General features: G+C 43.8%; 1 protein-coding gene across 5 annotated transcripts in view; it reads right to left on the bottom strand.

Moving 5' to 3' along the window:
* Positions 1 to 13,481, bottom strand: part of CNTN5 (contactin 5) — a 934,652-nt gene that overhangs the window by 307,995 nt on the left and 613,176 nt on the right. For all 5 annotated transcript variants that reach the window (XM_089512787.1, XM_089512786.1, XM_089512784.1 and 2 more), the window contains 2 exons: positions 6,298 to 6,421; positions 175 to 350 (listed from right to left, as the gene is read on the bottom strand). In XM_089512787.1, coding sequence (XP_089368913.1) covers positions 175 to 350; positions 6,298 to 6,421 — 300 coding nt within the window. The remainder of the gene's footprint in view (positions 1 to 174; positions 351 to 6,297; positions 6,422 to 13,481) is intronic.

A 13,481-nucleotide genomic window follows, 5' to 3' on the forward strand; every position in this document is an offset into this window, starting at 1 on the left:
GAAGCTGCAGATGGATAATAGCAGACAAAATGGACCAGCCCATCATAATTCAGACTCTTTCTCATCATTCAGAATACAGTGGAATAAGTTCATTAGCCAGATCCAGACAATAAAAAGGCAGAATCAATTAATCATTTCTAAGAGAATCACTTCTAATAAGTAAATGTTACTTACATGCAAACTGAAGTGCAGCTTCTCTACTCAAAATGCTGCCAAACATGTTAGTAGTAATGCACTGATATTGTCCAGCATCCTTTGTTTCACTGGGATTATTGATGATAATACTCCCTTCTATCACACTGTAGCGGTAATCACTTTCAGTATCTATCTCTGTTCCATTTCGGAGCCATCTTAGGAGAAAAACAAAGAAAGCAGATTAATAATCGTCCTTTTCAAGAAAATACCAAAGATGAAAACAAAGCACTGATACAACAGTACGAATTTCATAATTCTGTGTGGGTGAAATATACAGATATGATGTGGACAATCCGCACGTGTTCGGAAACTATGCTGATGTAACTATGACCACAGAGCCAGGGTAGTAGGAAAAGCCTGATTTAAAAAGATTGTAGGTGGTGAGGGAAGGAGGAAAAAAACATTGTTGGTTGGGTGGAAGAACAGATTTCCTGCTCTTTGCAATTTATTTCTCCAAGTAATGGTTTCAAGGATCCAGGTGCTGTTCTTGGAGGGAAGATATTCTGGAAAGGATGGTCTTCAAACTAGTTTGACCAATGGCAAAGATCCAGGTCATCATTCCTCAAAGATCTTGCCTCTAATAATAATAATAATAATAATAATAATAATAATAATAATAATAATTTATTTCTATACCGCCCTTCTAAAAATAAGTGCGGTGTACAACAAGAAAATCCATACAATTAAACATATTAAAATACATTAAAACATTGCAATAAAAACAAGCAAACTCATGCCAGCTCAACCAGCTGACGATGGAGGGATGAGAAAATATACCGGGGGATAGAGTCAGGGGTAAGCCCGCTCGAAAAGATATGTTTTCAACCCCTTCTTAAATTGGGCCAGGGAGGTGGCCGAGCGGAGCTCAACGGGCAGTGAGTTCCAGAGGTTGGGGGCCAGTGTGGTAAAGGCCCTCCTGGTGGTAGTAACTAGTCTAGCCTTTGGAACTCTTAATAATTGCTGCCCAGTTGATCTGAGTGTGCGGGGCAGATTGTACGGAGAGAGGCGGTCCTCCAGGTACCCTGGGCCCAAGCCATTTAGGGCTTTATAGGTAATAACCAACACCTTGTATTGCGCCCGGAAGCGAATAGGTAGCCAATGAAGGTCTTTAAGCACAGGGGTTATATGACTGGCCCTGGAAGTACCAGTGACCAGTCGTGCTGCCATATTCTGCACTAGTTGCAGCTTCTGGGTATGGTACAAGGGTTGCCCCATGTAGAGCGCGTTACAGAAATCCAATCGAGAGGTTACCAGAGCGTGTACTACAGTTTCAAGGTCCCTCCGGTCCAGGTAGGGATGCAGCTGGCGTATCAGCCAAAGCTGATAGCAGGTGCTCTTGACCGTCGCATTCACCTGAGAAGTAAGATGGAGCGACGAGTCAATAAGCACCCCCAGACTGCGTACTGAGTCCTTCACAGGAAGCGTGATCCCGTTCAGGACAGGTGGAACCACCGCCATCCCCGGGCCGGGAGAACCTATCACAAGTACTTCCGTTTTCTCTGGATTCAGGCTGAGTCTGTTTTCCCTCATCCAGCCCATTACCGATTCCAGACAGGCCACGAGAGGAGAGATGCCATCCCTGGTCACTGCATCAGTCAGAGATATAGAGAAAATTATTTGGGTGTCATCAGCGTACTGATAACCCCGCGCCCCATGACTCCAGATGATCTCTCCCAGCGGTTTCATGTAAATGTTGAAAAGCATGGGAGACAGAATGGCTCCTTGAGGGACCCCAGATGTAAGGGCCCTCTTATCGGAGCGCACGTCCCCCAGCTGCACCATCTGGAACCTCCCGGAAAGGTAGGATCGGAACCACTGGAGCGCAGTGCCCCCGATTCCCACCCCTGCCAGGTGCTCCAGAAGGATACCATGGTCTAATAACCTCTACCCTCAAGAAATCAAACTTTGGAGAAATAGGCAACTCAGAGAACTAACAACCTTCTCTTTCCATCTCAGCCACTGTTGTTGTTGTTCCTGTTGTCTGCTTTCAAGTAATTTCCAACTTATGGTCAACCTAAGGTGAACCTATCATGGGGTTTTCTGGGCAAGATTTGCTCAGATGGGGTTTGCCTTTGCCTTCCTCTGAGAATGAGAGAGTATGACTTGCCCAAGGTCACTTAGTGGGTTTCCATGGCTGATTTCTAGAGTCTTAGTCTAACACTAAAACCACGACACCAGTGTTGCCACCACCACTTCCTCCTATGAATACAGAGAAAGTGCAACTACCTCTGTTGCCAGAAATTCCAATGCTATATTTTAATGTTAAACACAATTGAAAGAAGGGGGGCTATTTGACTCAAGACTGTGGTGCTGTGGGAGAAATGTTAACTCTTTCCTGTGCTCTGTTTCCCCCCAGTAGAACATCCTCCCTTCTTTTCTCTCTCTGAGGCTGCTGCCACACTGCAGAATTTGACACCACTTTAACTGTCATGGCTCCATCCTATGGAATCCTGATTTTTGTCTTTTGTGGTGGCACCAGAGCTCTCTGACAGAGAAGGCTAAATCACTCACAAAACTACAAATCCCATAATTCCATAGCATTGAACTATGGCAGTTAAAGCAGAGTCAAATGACTGTTGCATTTTGTACTAGCGGCAGTTTCTGAATCTTTCTTCAAGGACAGTCTTACATGAAGTGCACTGCGGTAGTCTAACCGGGAAGTTACCAGTGCATGAAGTATTGTGGCTAGGCTACCTCTGTCCAGGGAAAGTTGCAGCCAGTGCACCAATCCAAGCTGGTGCTAAGTCATCCAAGCCTCAGAGCCTACAGTGATAGATCTTGGAATATTCCCAAGTAATGTGGTTGCTTCTTCAGGAGGAGTACAAAAAGGCTACTATTCAATTCCCAGACCCAAGTTCCACCAGTCCACAAAGCCTCCATTATATTGGGATTCAGCTTCAATTTATTGGCCCTCATCCAGCCCAGCACATGTACAACCCCAGCTAACTGATGCATTTACTACTGCGGTAGTGTGCCTCAGTTCAGCATCTGAAGAGACTGATTACATGTCCTTTCTATACTACTTCCTCAATGGCTAGAGCCCATCTGAACATCCCTTTAAATGTGACCTTTTTCTAATGTCATGTAAGTGTCACATACACTTCCTATGGTGATGATTGATTGATATTGTTTATACACTCTTTTGAAGGGATTCAGGCAGGATCCATAGTGTTTTTTTTTTTAATACAGTCACAACAACCCAGTGATGTAGATTAGATTGATAAAAAGTGCATGGAACTCTATGTTCTCCCAGAAACCTCATGTTTAGAGATTTGCACCTAGGCTTTGCTGGTCCTTGTGGATCATCTTAGACATTGGGTGCATCTACCGTGTATAAATAATCCAATTTGACACTACTTCGCTCCATCCTATGGAATCCTGGGATGTATAGTTTTACAAAATCATTAGTCTTCTCTGACAAAGTGTGCTGGTACCTCACAAAGCTACAATCCCAGAATTCTGTAAGATGGAGTCATGGTGTCCTACATGATGTCTTTAAAGTAGTGTCAAACTGCATTAGATCTACAATGTGGATGAAAACATTATGTTCCACTGGGTTTCTAGCCTGGAAACTTTAGCATTAATTCTAACAGATTTACATAAAATTATCAAAGCCAATTAATTTTCTGACATTAAAATGCTAAGAACAATTTTAAAAGTGTTTGTTACATTAATTGTTAATAAGAACTGTTTATAGTTACATCATTAAATTAAAAAAAACATTTTAAAATTACTAAAAGTGGCCAACCATTCCCAATTACCTCATCCAAAATAATGACTTAAAATAGCACAAAATGTTAATTATTACTTGAAAAATTAATGTTGGTATTTAATGATTAAAATCTTGAATTTTAAATTCATTGCTGGGATTTTTAACATATTAGGGATGACAAATTAATTTTTAATAACGTGCTTCCTTACCCTGGTTAGGTAATACAGAGATCAATGCCTGTTTCTTCATCATAAACATGCTGGCAGAGGGGAAGAGACTATTGATGGTAAGATCCCTAGAGTTACATTGTCATTAGGATAAGTTTTAAATTAGTCCTCAAGTGGATTTTCTCTTTTTGCACACATTAACTGCAATGATTCCTGTTCCTATACAGAGCACTTATTGAGGGTTGTCACAAAAGAGGAAATACATCCCCCACCCTCCAAAAAAGGAGAGAAAAAAGAGGTGACAGTATTGTAACAAATGTGCAACTGCTAACATACACATATGAGGGGAAAATCTAAATCAAAATGCTGTGACATACATTCTGCATCGGAAGAAACAGACTTCTGAATTAGCTGAATAGATTTCCTTCGTCATCACAATGATCATGTAATACTACTTGCCTGATGAGGAAGAGATGCTGCCCTGCAGGTGAGAATTAACCTTCTGACTTGTGGAAGTGGGCAGAAGAAACTAGTTGATCTTTTATGTCTTTTAATTTTAAAAAAAAATCTGCAAAATTCTACATTTCCTCGCTTTCCACCTCCCTGAAATATTCTTTGATCCAATTATGCCCACTGTCATTATGAACTTTCGAAGGGCAGGGAGTATTCATGACAACATAATGTTAGGCCCAATGATCACAGATGCTATTTTATTTTAAAATTTGCTTGCACTTTCTCATATCATATTCTGATATTGTTCACAACTCTCCCAGAGATATCCTAAACCTTTCGAGATGATAGTGTTTTGTGGGTTTTTCAGGCTATGTAGCCAATTTGAGAAGAATTTCTTCCAGACGTTTTACCAGCATCTGTGGCTGGCATCTTGGATGCCAGCCACAGATGCTGGCGAAATGTCAGGAAGAAATTCTTCTCGAACATGGCCACATAGCCTGAAAAAACTACAAAAAAAAAATATGGATGCTGGCCATGAAAGCCTTCAACTTCACTTTCAAGATGAACTTAATTCAGTCTGAATGCAGAACTATATAGGAAATGAATGCCATCCTCTAGACTTTCTCCTCTAGGTGTGTGTATGTGTTGTGTGCCTTTAAGTCATTTCCAACTTATGGCAACCCTAAGGTGAACTTAGCATGGGTTTTTCTTGGCAAGATTTGTTCAGAGGAGGTTTGCCCTTGCCTTCCCTGGAGGCTGAGAGCATGTGATTTGCCTTAGGTCATAGCCAAGTGGGGAATCGAACCCTGGACTCCAGACTGAGTCATAGTTCAACACTCAAACCATTACAGCTGTCTCTCTAATTATCTTACATTAATTATATATTATGGGCAGAACTGTCAGTGTACGCATCCACCTCGACAGGCTCTGAACAGAGAAATTGTAAGGCAGTTTTGCTTCATTTTACACAGTTCTCAACATTAGGAATGTAATTCATCACTTATTTTCTTATCAGAGGAAGAGACAAGTAATTTTAGCATTTTTTTTCCATTCTAAGAAATATTTTTTTTAAAAAAATTACACAGTTTCAAAGCATATTCAAAATTTGGGACTTGTTTTGTACAACATTCGACGTGGTTGTTTTGCCCCAAAATAGCATCACCTGTGCAGAAAACAGAATTTTCAGCACATAAATATTTTCTACACAGAGACTGCTGTTTCCTGCACAGAAAAAGCTGTTTTGAGTGCAAATCAACCACATGTTAATTTTGTGGGGAATGTCCCCAATTGCAGTTTTTTCTGCACAGAAAATGTCTTTTTTTGCACAGAAAGTAATAATTCCATGCAGGAATATTATTTTCTTTACAAAAAAGCTGTTTCTTATGTAGAAAATGCTGTTTTCTGTGTAAAACTACCACATGTAAAACTACCATTTTATTTATTTATTTATTTATTTATTTATTTATTTATTTATTTATTTATATTCCATTTTTCTTCCTACTCAGAATCCTGAAATTCCATTATCCATTTTTAAAAAATGCATACAGAATATGCACATTAAAAAAAACTCCCCCAAACTGACATGTTAAAGGAAAATGCTTTCCAAATATGCATTTATTAGCAAAATGTGAGTGTGTTAGAAGAAATACGCACAAAAGATTTTTCACATTTCCCCCTGAAAAATCACAAATAGATGTGGAAACAAGAAAATTAGGATTGAAAACAGGAGAAACTGCTCCCAGTTTTGTCAATTTTGAGAATATCACCTACCTGTAGGATGGAACAGGATTTCCACGTGCTTGACAACTGAGGGCCACTTTCTTTTCATCTGAATCCACTGGAAAAATCACATTGTCAGGCTCCTGTATAAACACTGGCCCATAATCAACACTCTCTGTGAAGGGAGAAGTGGATGCCATTAGAAGTCACACTGAAAGTTTTGTATAGGTTCAGAGTAATAAACTTTTGGAGGAGCACAATCAACTTGTTTTTGGGCTAGTTCATATATGCATGTTCTCAGCTTGAATCCAGAGAAAACGGAAGTACTGGTGATAGGCTCCCCTGGTCCAGGTAAGGAAATTTTTCCACCTGTCCTGAATGGGGTCACGCTCCCCATGAAGGACTCTGCTCTCAGTCTGGGGGTGCTTCTGGACTCACCACTCCACCTAACATCTCAGGTGGATGCGGCGGTCAGGAGCACTTGTTATCAGCTTCGGCTGAGACGCCAGCTGCGTCCCTTCCTGGGCCGGGGGGACCTTGAAACCGTGGTACATGCTCTGGTAACCTCTTGGTTGGATTTCTGTAATGTGCTTTAAATGGGGCAACCCTTGTACCAAACTCGGAAGCTTCAATTAGTGCAGAATATGGCTGCTAGGCTGGTTACTGGATGTTCCAGGGCCAGCCATATAACACCAGTATTGAAAGATCTCCATTGGCTGCCTATCCGCTTCCGGGCTGAATACAAGGTGTTGATTATTACCTATAAAGCCCTAAATGGCTTGGGCCCAGGGTACTTGGAGGACCGCCTCTCCCCATACAGTCTGCTCCGCACTCTCAGGTCGGGTGGGAAACATCTTTTGAGAGTTCCAGATGCTCGATTTAGTTCATCTCGGAGGGCATTTTCAGTTTCAGCCCCTCAGCTCTGGAACTCTCTCCCCCATGAGCTCCGTACAGTCACCACCCTTGATGGTTTTAAGAAGAACCTGAAGACCTTTTTATTTCGCCAGGCTTTTTCCCCATGAGCCTGTTGTCATCTTTTCTCCCCTGGCAATGTAATTGGCAGATTCCATCTATCCAGCCATTTGTATGGGGTCGTTTTGTAGCGTTTTAATTGCTTTTAATTGTTAATTGTTGTATTTTTATGATATGATGTATGTTTTACTTGCTGTTGTACACCGCTGTGATCCCTGGAATAGCGGTATAGAAATAAATTAAATTATTATTATTAATTATTATTTCCTCATTCTATGGGACAGCAGCACTTGGTTACTGTAAAAGCCACACATCTGAATGGGCCTAGAAGTCATGCCTATCTTGGATTGCTATTTAGTCTGAGAAATCAGTAAACTTGGCATCCTCCTTATCAACTTTTAGTAGTGTCTGGAAGTACAAACCAACCAACCAACCAACCAACCAACCAACCAGTAAATGATGATTTTGATAACAGTACAAACAGTATAATGACCATGGAAGATATACATAAATCCAATCTAGATAATGAAGAAACTAAAACACTTAAAGACTTCCCATACTTGGATCAAACATTGAAGAGAACAGAGATTGGAGTCAAGCAATAAGAAAACTAGGAATGGGAAGGGAAACCCTGAAAGAATTAGACAAGACCCTAAAATGCAAATACAGTGGGCCCTTGGTATACGCGGGGGATCTGTTCCAGATCCCCCCGTGTATGCCAAAATCCGCATATACTCAAGTCTCATTTGTCCCCAATGGGGGCGCGCGTGCACACGCACCGCTATTGGGGACAAAAGTCCCTCTCCTCCCCTCCTCTTTCCCTCCCTCCCTCCTACCTATCTACCTACCCTCCCTCCCCCCCTTCCCCTCCCTGCTTACCTGCTCCGCCGCCGCGCCGCCATCTCCTCCGCTGCCGCCGTGGTTCAAGGGCCAGGTGCTGCTCATGGAGGCCCAGAGGCTTCCAGGCTGCAGTTGGCCCTTTTTCCGTGGTGGTGGCAAGGAGGATGAGGCCTAGCTTCGTCTTCCTCACCGCCGCCATGGTTCAAGGGCTGGGGGCAGCTTGGAGGCCCAGAGGCCTCCAGGCTGCCCCCGGCCCTTCGTCCGTGGCGGTGGGGAGGAAGATGGGGCCAGGGCTCATCCTCCTCGCCGCCACCGCTGTTCAAGGGCCAGCTGCACCTTGGAGGCCCAGAGGCCTCCAGGCTGCCCCTGGCCCTTCTTCCGCAGTGGCGGCAAGGAGGACAGGGCCAAGGCTCGTCCTCCTTGCTGCCGCCGTGGAAGAAGGGCCGGCTGCAGCTTGGAGGCCCAGAGGCTTCCAGGCTGCAGCTGGCCCTTCTTCCACGGCAGCGGGGAGGAGGATGGGGCCAGGGCTCATCCTCCTCGCCACCACCGCGGTTCAAGGGCCGGCTGCAGCTTGGAGGCCCAGAGGCCTCCAGGCTGTCCCCGGCCCTTCTTCCGCAGCGGTAGCGAGGAGGACAGGGCCAAGGCTCATCCTCCTTGCTGCCGCCGTGGAAGAAGGGCTAGCTGCAGCTTGGAGGCCCAGAGGCTTCCAGGCTACAGTTGGTCCTTTTTCCGTGGTGGTGGCAAGGAGGATGAGGCTTAGCTTCGTCTTCCTCACCGCCGCCACGGTTCAAGGGCTCGGGGCAGTTTGGAGGCGAAGAGGCCTCCAGGCTGCCCCCAGCCCTTCTTCTGCGGCAGCGGGGAGGACGGGGCCTAGCTTTGTCCTCCTCCTCCGCTGCCGTGATTCAAGGGCCAGGGGCAGCTTGGAGGCCCAGAGGCCTCCAGGCTGCAGCCGGCCCTTGTATGGCACTGGCGGCGGCAAGGAGGACGAGGCCAAGCTTCGTCCTCCTCGCCGGCACCACCGCAAAAGAGCCAGGTGCAGCCTGGAGGTCTCTTGGCCTCCACGAGCAGCACCTGGCCCTTGAACCATGGTGGCGGGGGAGGAGGCGGTGGTGCGGCGACGGAGCAGGTAAGCAGGGAGGGGAAAGGGGAGAGAGGGAGGTTAGGTAGATAGGTAGGAGGGAGGGAGGGAAAGAGGAGGGGAGGAGAGGGACTTTTGTCCCCAATGGCGGTGCGTGTGCACGTGCGCCGCCATTGGGGACAATTTCCCCAGATTTGCCATGCGCGTATGCTCAAATCCGCGCATGGCAAATCTGTGTATAAGGAGGGCCGACTGTATATACAACTGAGCATTGAAGTTAGAACCTCCTGAACTGTTATATTTCCCACCACTATGGTTGGATGTGAGAGCTGGACAGTGAACAAAGATGACAGAAAGAAATAAACTCATCCCATATGTGGTGCTGGAGAAGAGTGCTAAGGACACTGTGGACACAGCCAGAAAGACAAACAATTGGATTCTGCAATAGAATCATAGAATCATAGAATCATAGAATCATAGAGTTGGAAGAGACCGCAAGGGCCATCTAGTCCAACCCCCTGCCATGCAGGAAATCCAAATCAAAGCATCCCCAACAGATGGCCATCCAGCCTCTGTTTAAAGACCTCCAAGGAAGGAGACTCCACTACACTCCGAGGGAGTGTGTTCCACTGTCGAACAGCCCTTACTGTCAGGAAGTTCTTCCTAATGTTGAGGTGGAATCTCTTTTCCTGTAGCTTGCATCCATTGTTCCGGGTCCTGTTCTCTGGAGCAGCAGAAAACAAGCTTACTCTCTCCTCAATATGACATCCTTTCACATATTTAAACAGGGCTATCATAGATCAAGCCTGAACTCTCTCTGGAAGCCAAGATGACTAAACTGAGGCAGTTGTACTTTGGTCACATCATGAGAAGGCAGGACTCACTAGGAAAGATAAAGAGGGCAGCAGAAAGAGAGGAAGACTGTACACTAGATGGATAGACTCAATCAGAGAGGTCATGAATTTGCAGGATCTAAGCAGAGCAGTGAAAGATAAGGAGGCTTGGATATGCCTCATCCACAAGACTGCCAGGAGATGGGACAGACTTGAGGACAGTTAATAGCAAACAACAATAAACTCCAGATTTGGGGGGAAAAGACCTGAATGGGATGGGTGGGCCCACCTTCCTACTACTGTAACCAAGTACAGTGGTACCTCGGGATACGAAATACCCAGGTTACGAAATTTTCGGGATACGAAAAAATCCCATTGGAAAACATTGTTCCGGGTTACGAAAGTTTTTTCGGGTTACGAAAAAACTTTTGGTGCTTTTCGGCGCGATTTCACACGGAATCGCGGCTTTTCCCCATTAGCGCCTATGGGAATTCGGCTTGCGAAAGCCTTTCGGGTTACGAAATTGACAGCGGAACGAATTAATTTCGTAACCCGAGGCACCACTGTATGTAGTTACAGGGTATGGCAAAATAAAGAATTGCCTGCCCAAATAAGAATTCTGTTCCCCATGAGGAAATGTTCCTTCAGCCCCATTCCAAAGATTGAAGTGTTAAAAATTATGAATACAAAAAAGGAGTATGGCCAGGGCCACTGAGAGTGGCTAGTGACCCCTTACTAATGCCTTGGAAAATGACAAATGACAAGAACTTTGATGGTATGGGGTTAAAACTAGCTTGAATCCTGTTATTACTTATATGTAGAGAAGGCTCACTGAATAAATTGTCGAATAGCAAGAAACACATAGAATCCCACTGATTCAGTGGATCTCCTCTAGTGCAGACTGAAAACAGAATTCAGACTATTATCACTTACAGAACAAAGTATGTTAAAGTGAAATCTGCAGGGACCACTCCAAAAGCTAACTGCCCTGTTCATCTTACCTCATTTCAAGCTCAGTTCTTTTCAATAAGTATTGAAAAGTGTTTCATCAGCTTGCTGAATATCAGTTCTACACATCCTGAAAGTTCATGAGCAAGACTAAGTACATCATGTCTCCAAAATCTGCTCATCTTGCCAAAATGTGTGCTTTGTTTGAGAAAAAAATACACACAAAAGACTATGTACATTTTAGACATAGTAATAGCTTCAAAAAGGTATATTTGTATAATACACTACAGTCTGTGGCCGAGATCGTACATTGTATAGTGTAAAACTACAGTCTCATACTTACACAGTGGTTACACTACACTGTTCTTTTTGCTAAATACTGACATTATGCAATCAACTCATTGTGTATCTGCCAGTGTGTCTGCCTGTTCCCCATTGTATAATGGGGAAGAGACAGTAGTTGTTTCTCCAGTACCAGTGAACCAAATGTACAGTCGCCTTCTGTATCCATGGATTTTTTTATCCATGGATTCAAGCATCCACAGAACATACATATATGCCTTAGGAGAAGCAGAAACTAACCCTAACAGTGTCTGATATGGGTCCTGTCCTTTGATGATGGTGCACAACAAAAAGAATATGGTGTGGTACAGAGCACAAAAAGAGGCACCCAGGAGGCGCCTCTCCTTGCTCTGCAGCAGCGCCACAGCAACCAAATTGTGCAATGCTGCTGTGCAGCGCTGTTTGGACGCTGCGCTGCTGGGACGTCATAGCTGTGCGCACCGAGTAGATGGTGCTGCGCAGCTGCGACATCCTCATCATGTGCTAGGGTTGTGGAGCATGTGCACACGCTGCCCCGAGGCAACCCTAGCACATCGCCATGATGCCACAAAGGGCCCGTCTGTCCAGGGCTTATGACACTTAACTTACAAAAAATTAGAAAATAAGCAGTCAGGAAATGTGTATGAGTGTGTGTAACAAATATTAAAATATATAAATCTATTGAATTATTGAATGTTCAAATTAAAAAATACACAATGAAACACACACATAGAAGAACATGTGAAGGTCCCTAAAGCATAAATCAACAGTTGAAGCAAAAGAAATGACCAAAGATCTTGGTAGGTCTCTATTCAAGGAGAGACCATACACATTTTACCAGCAGTCTTCTTCGGTGACCAAGGAAATTCTTACATTTTTCAGTTAAAGAACTGAACTCCAGACAAAGGCTAACACATAAGTGTAGATTTGTACTGAATTAAAATGTGTCTTCTTCTTCACTGCGCACAAATTCTGTAAGAATTAATGCTGAGGAAAGAATTGAAAAATATGAGAATGTTATTGGCTACTGAGGAAAAGTGTTGCTCACTCTGTGTCTGGCTTTTACTTGAATAAGAAATGGCAAGACATTTGGCCATCTATTTTCCTTTATGTGAGACCCAGCATGGTATAGTGCTTCAGTGTTGGAATAAGACTCTGCAAACCAGGTTTCAAATCTCCACTTGACCATGAAAGCCCACTAGGTAACCTTTGGCAAGTCACATTCTTTCAGCCTCAAAGGAAAGCCAAGGCAAACCCCTCTGAACAAATCTTTCCAAGAAAACCCCATGATAGGTTTGCCTTAGGGCTGCCAAAAGTCAGAAATGACTTGAAGGCACACATACAGTTATGCTTTATGGATTTTCATCCATACTGCTGTTTAAAAGTTTAGACTGTTTTTTAAAAAACTTGGGTAATCAATTATTTAATAGATTTATTATTGTTAAATACTTATTACACACACACAATATCTTGGTGGAGCCCATTTTTCTTCTTGTGTGCCTTCAAGTTGCTTCCGACTTACAATGTGCCTATCATGCCTTAGAAGGTTTCTTCAGATGGAGTTTGCCATTACCATCCTCTGAGGCTGAGAGAGTGTTACTTGCCCAAGGTCACCCAGTGGGTTTACATGGCCCAGCCAGGATTTGAATCCTGGTCACCAGAGTCCTAGTTTTGACAGAGAATATATTAGAGGTTGGCACCATTGGGTAATTGATAAGGCCCAAGGTTTCTCATACTACAGGGAGTATTGCAGCTGTCTTTCTTTCTGTGGCTGTCACTTGTTCATCTATCCTAACCATACAGAGCAAGAATGGGGAACAGGAAATCAGTACAGTCCATGTCTGTGGCAGAACTGACAAGGTGCGTATCTATATATTGCCATTTTTACTTTCTCACAACGCGAATTTCCATGCTGGACAAAGCTTTGCCATTTTAATTTCTGCTTCTTACAACCTTTCTGAGAAACATATGGGAAGAGAGAGGAATGGTAACTGTAACTTCCTTGGAAGAAGATAAAGTTTTTAAAGCACTTTGCATAATCGCTGCTCCATATAAATGATAGAATAATTTGCCTCGTATCTTTTGGTTTCTAATTCCCGTGACACGAATGCTCTTAAACAAGCCGACGATTTTCATCTGCTAATTTGGAAGATTTTCACATGCACAAAAATACCCTTGTGCATAAGTTTGCATGATTGGGCTCTTCTGCTTCTCAGCAGACATAATGATTCAGATCAATCCTT

This window comes from Sceloporus occidentalis, unplaced genomic scaffold (assembly GCF_023333645.1).
Source record: "Sceloporus occidentalis isolate IW3139 unplaced genomic scaffold, rSceOcc1.0.p SCAF_2, whole genome shotgun sequence".
NCBI classification, from domain to species: Eukaryota; Metazoa; Chordata; class Lepidosauria; order Squamata; family Phrynosomatidae; genus Sceloporus; species Sceloporus occidentalis.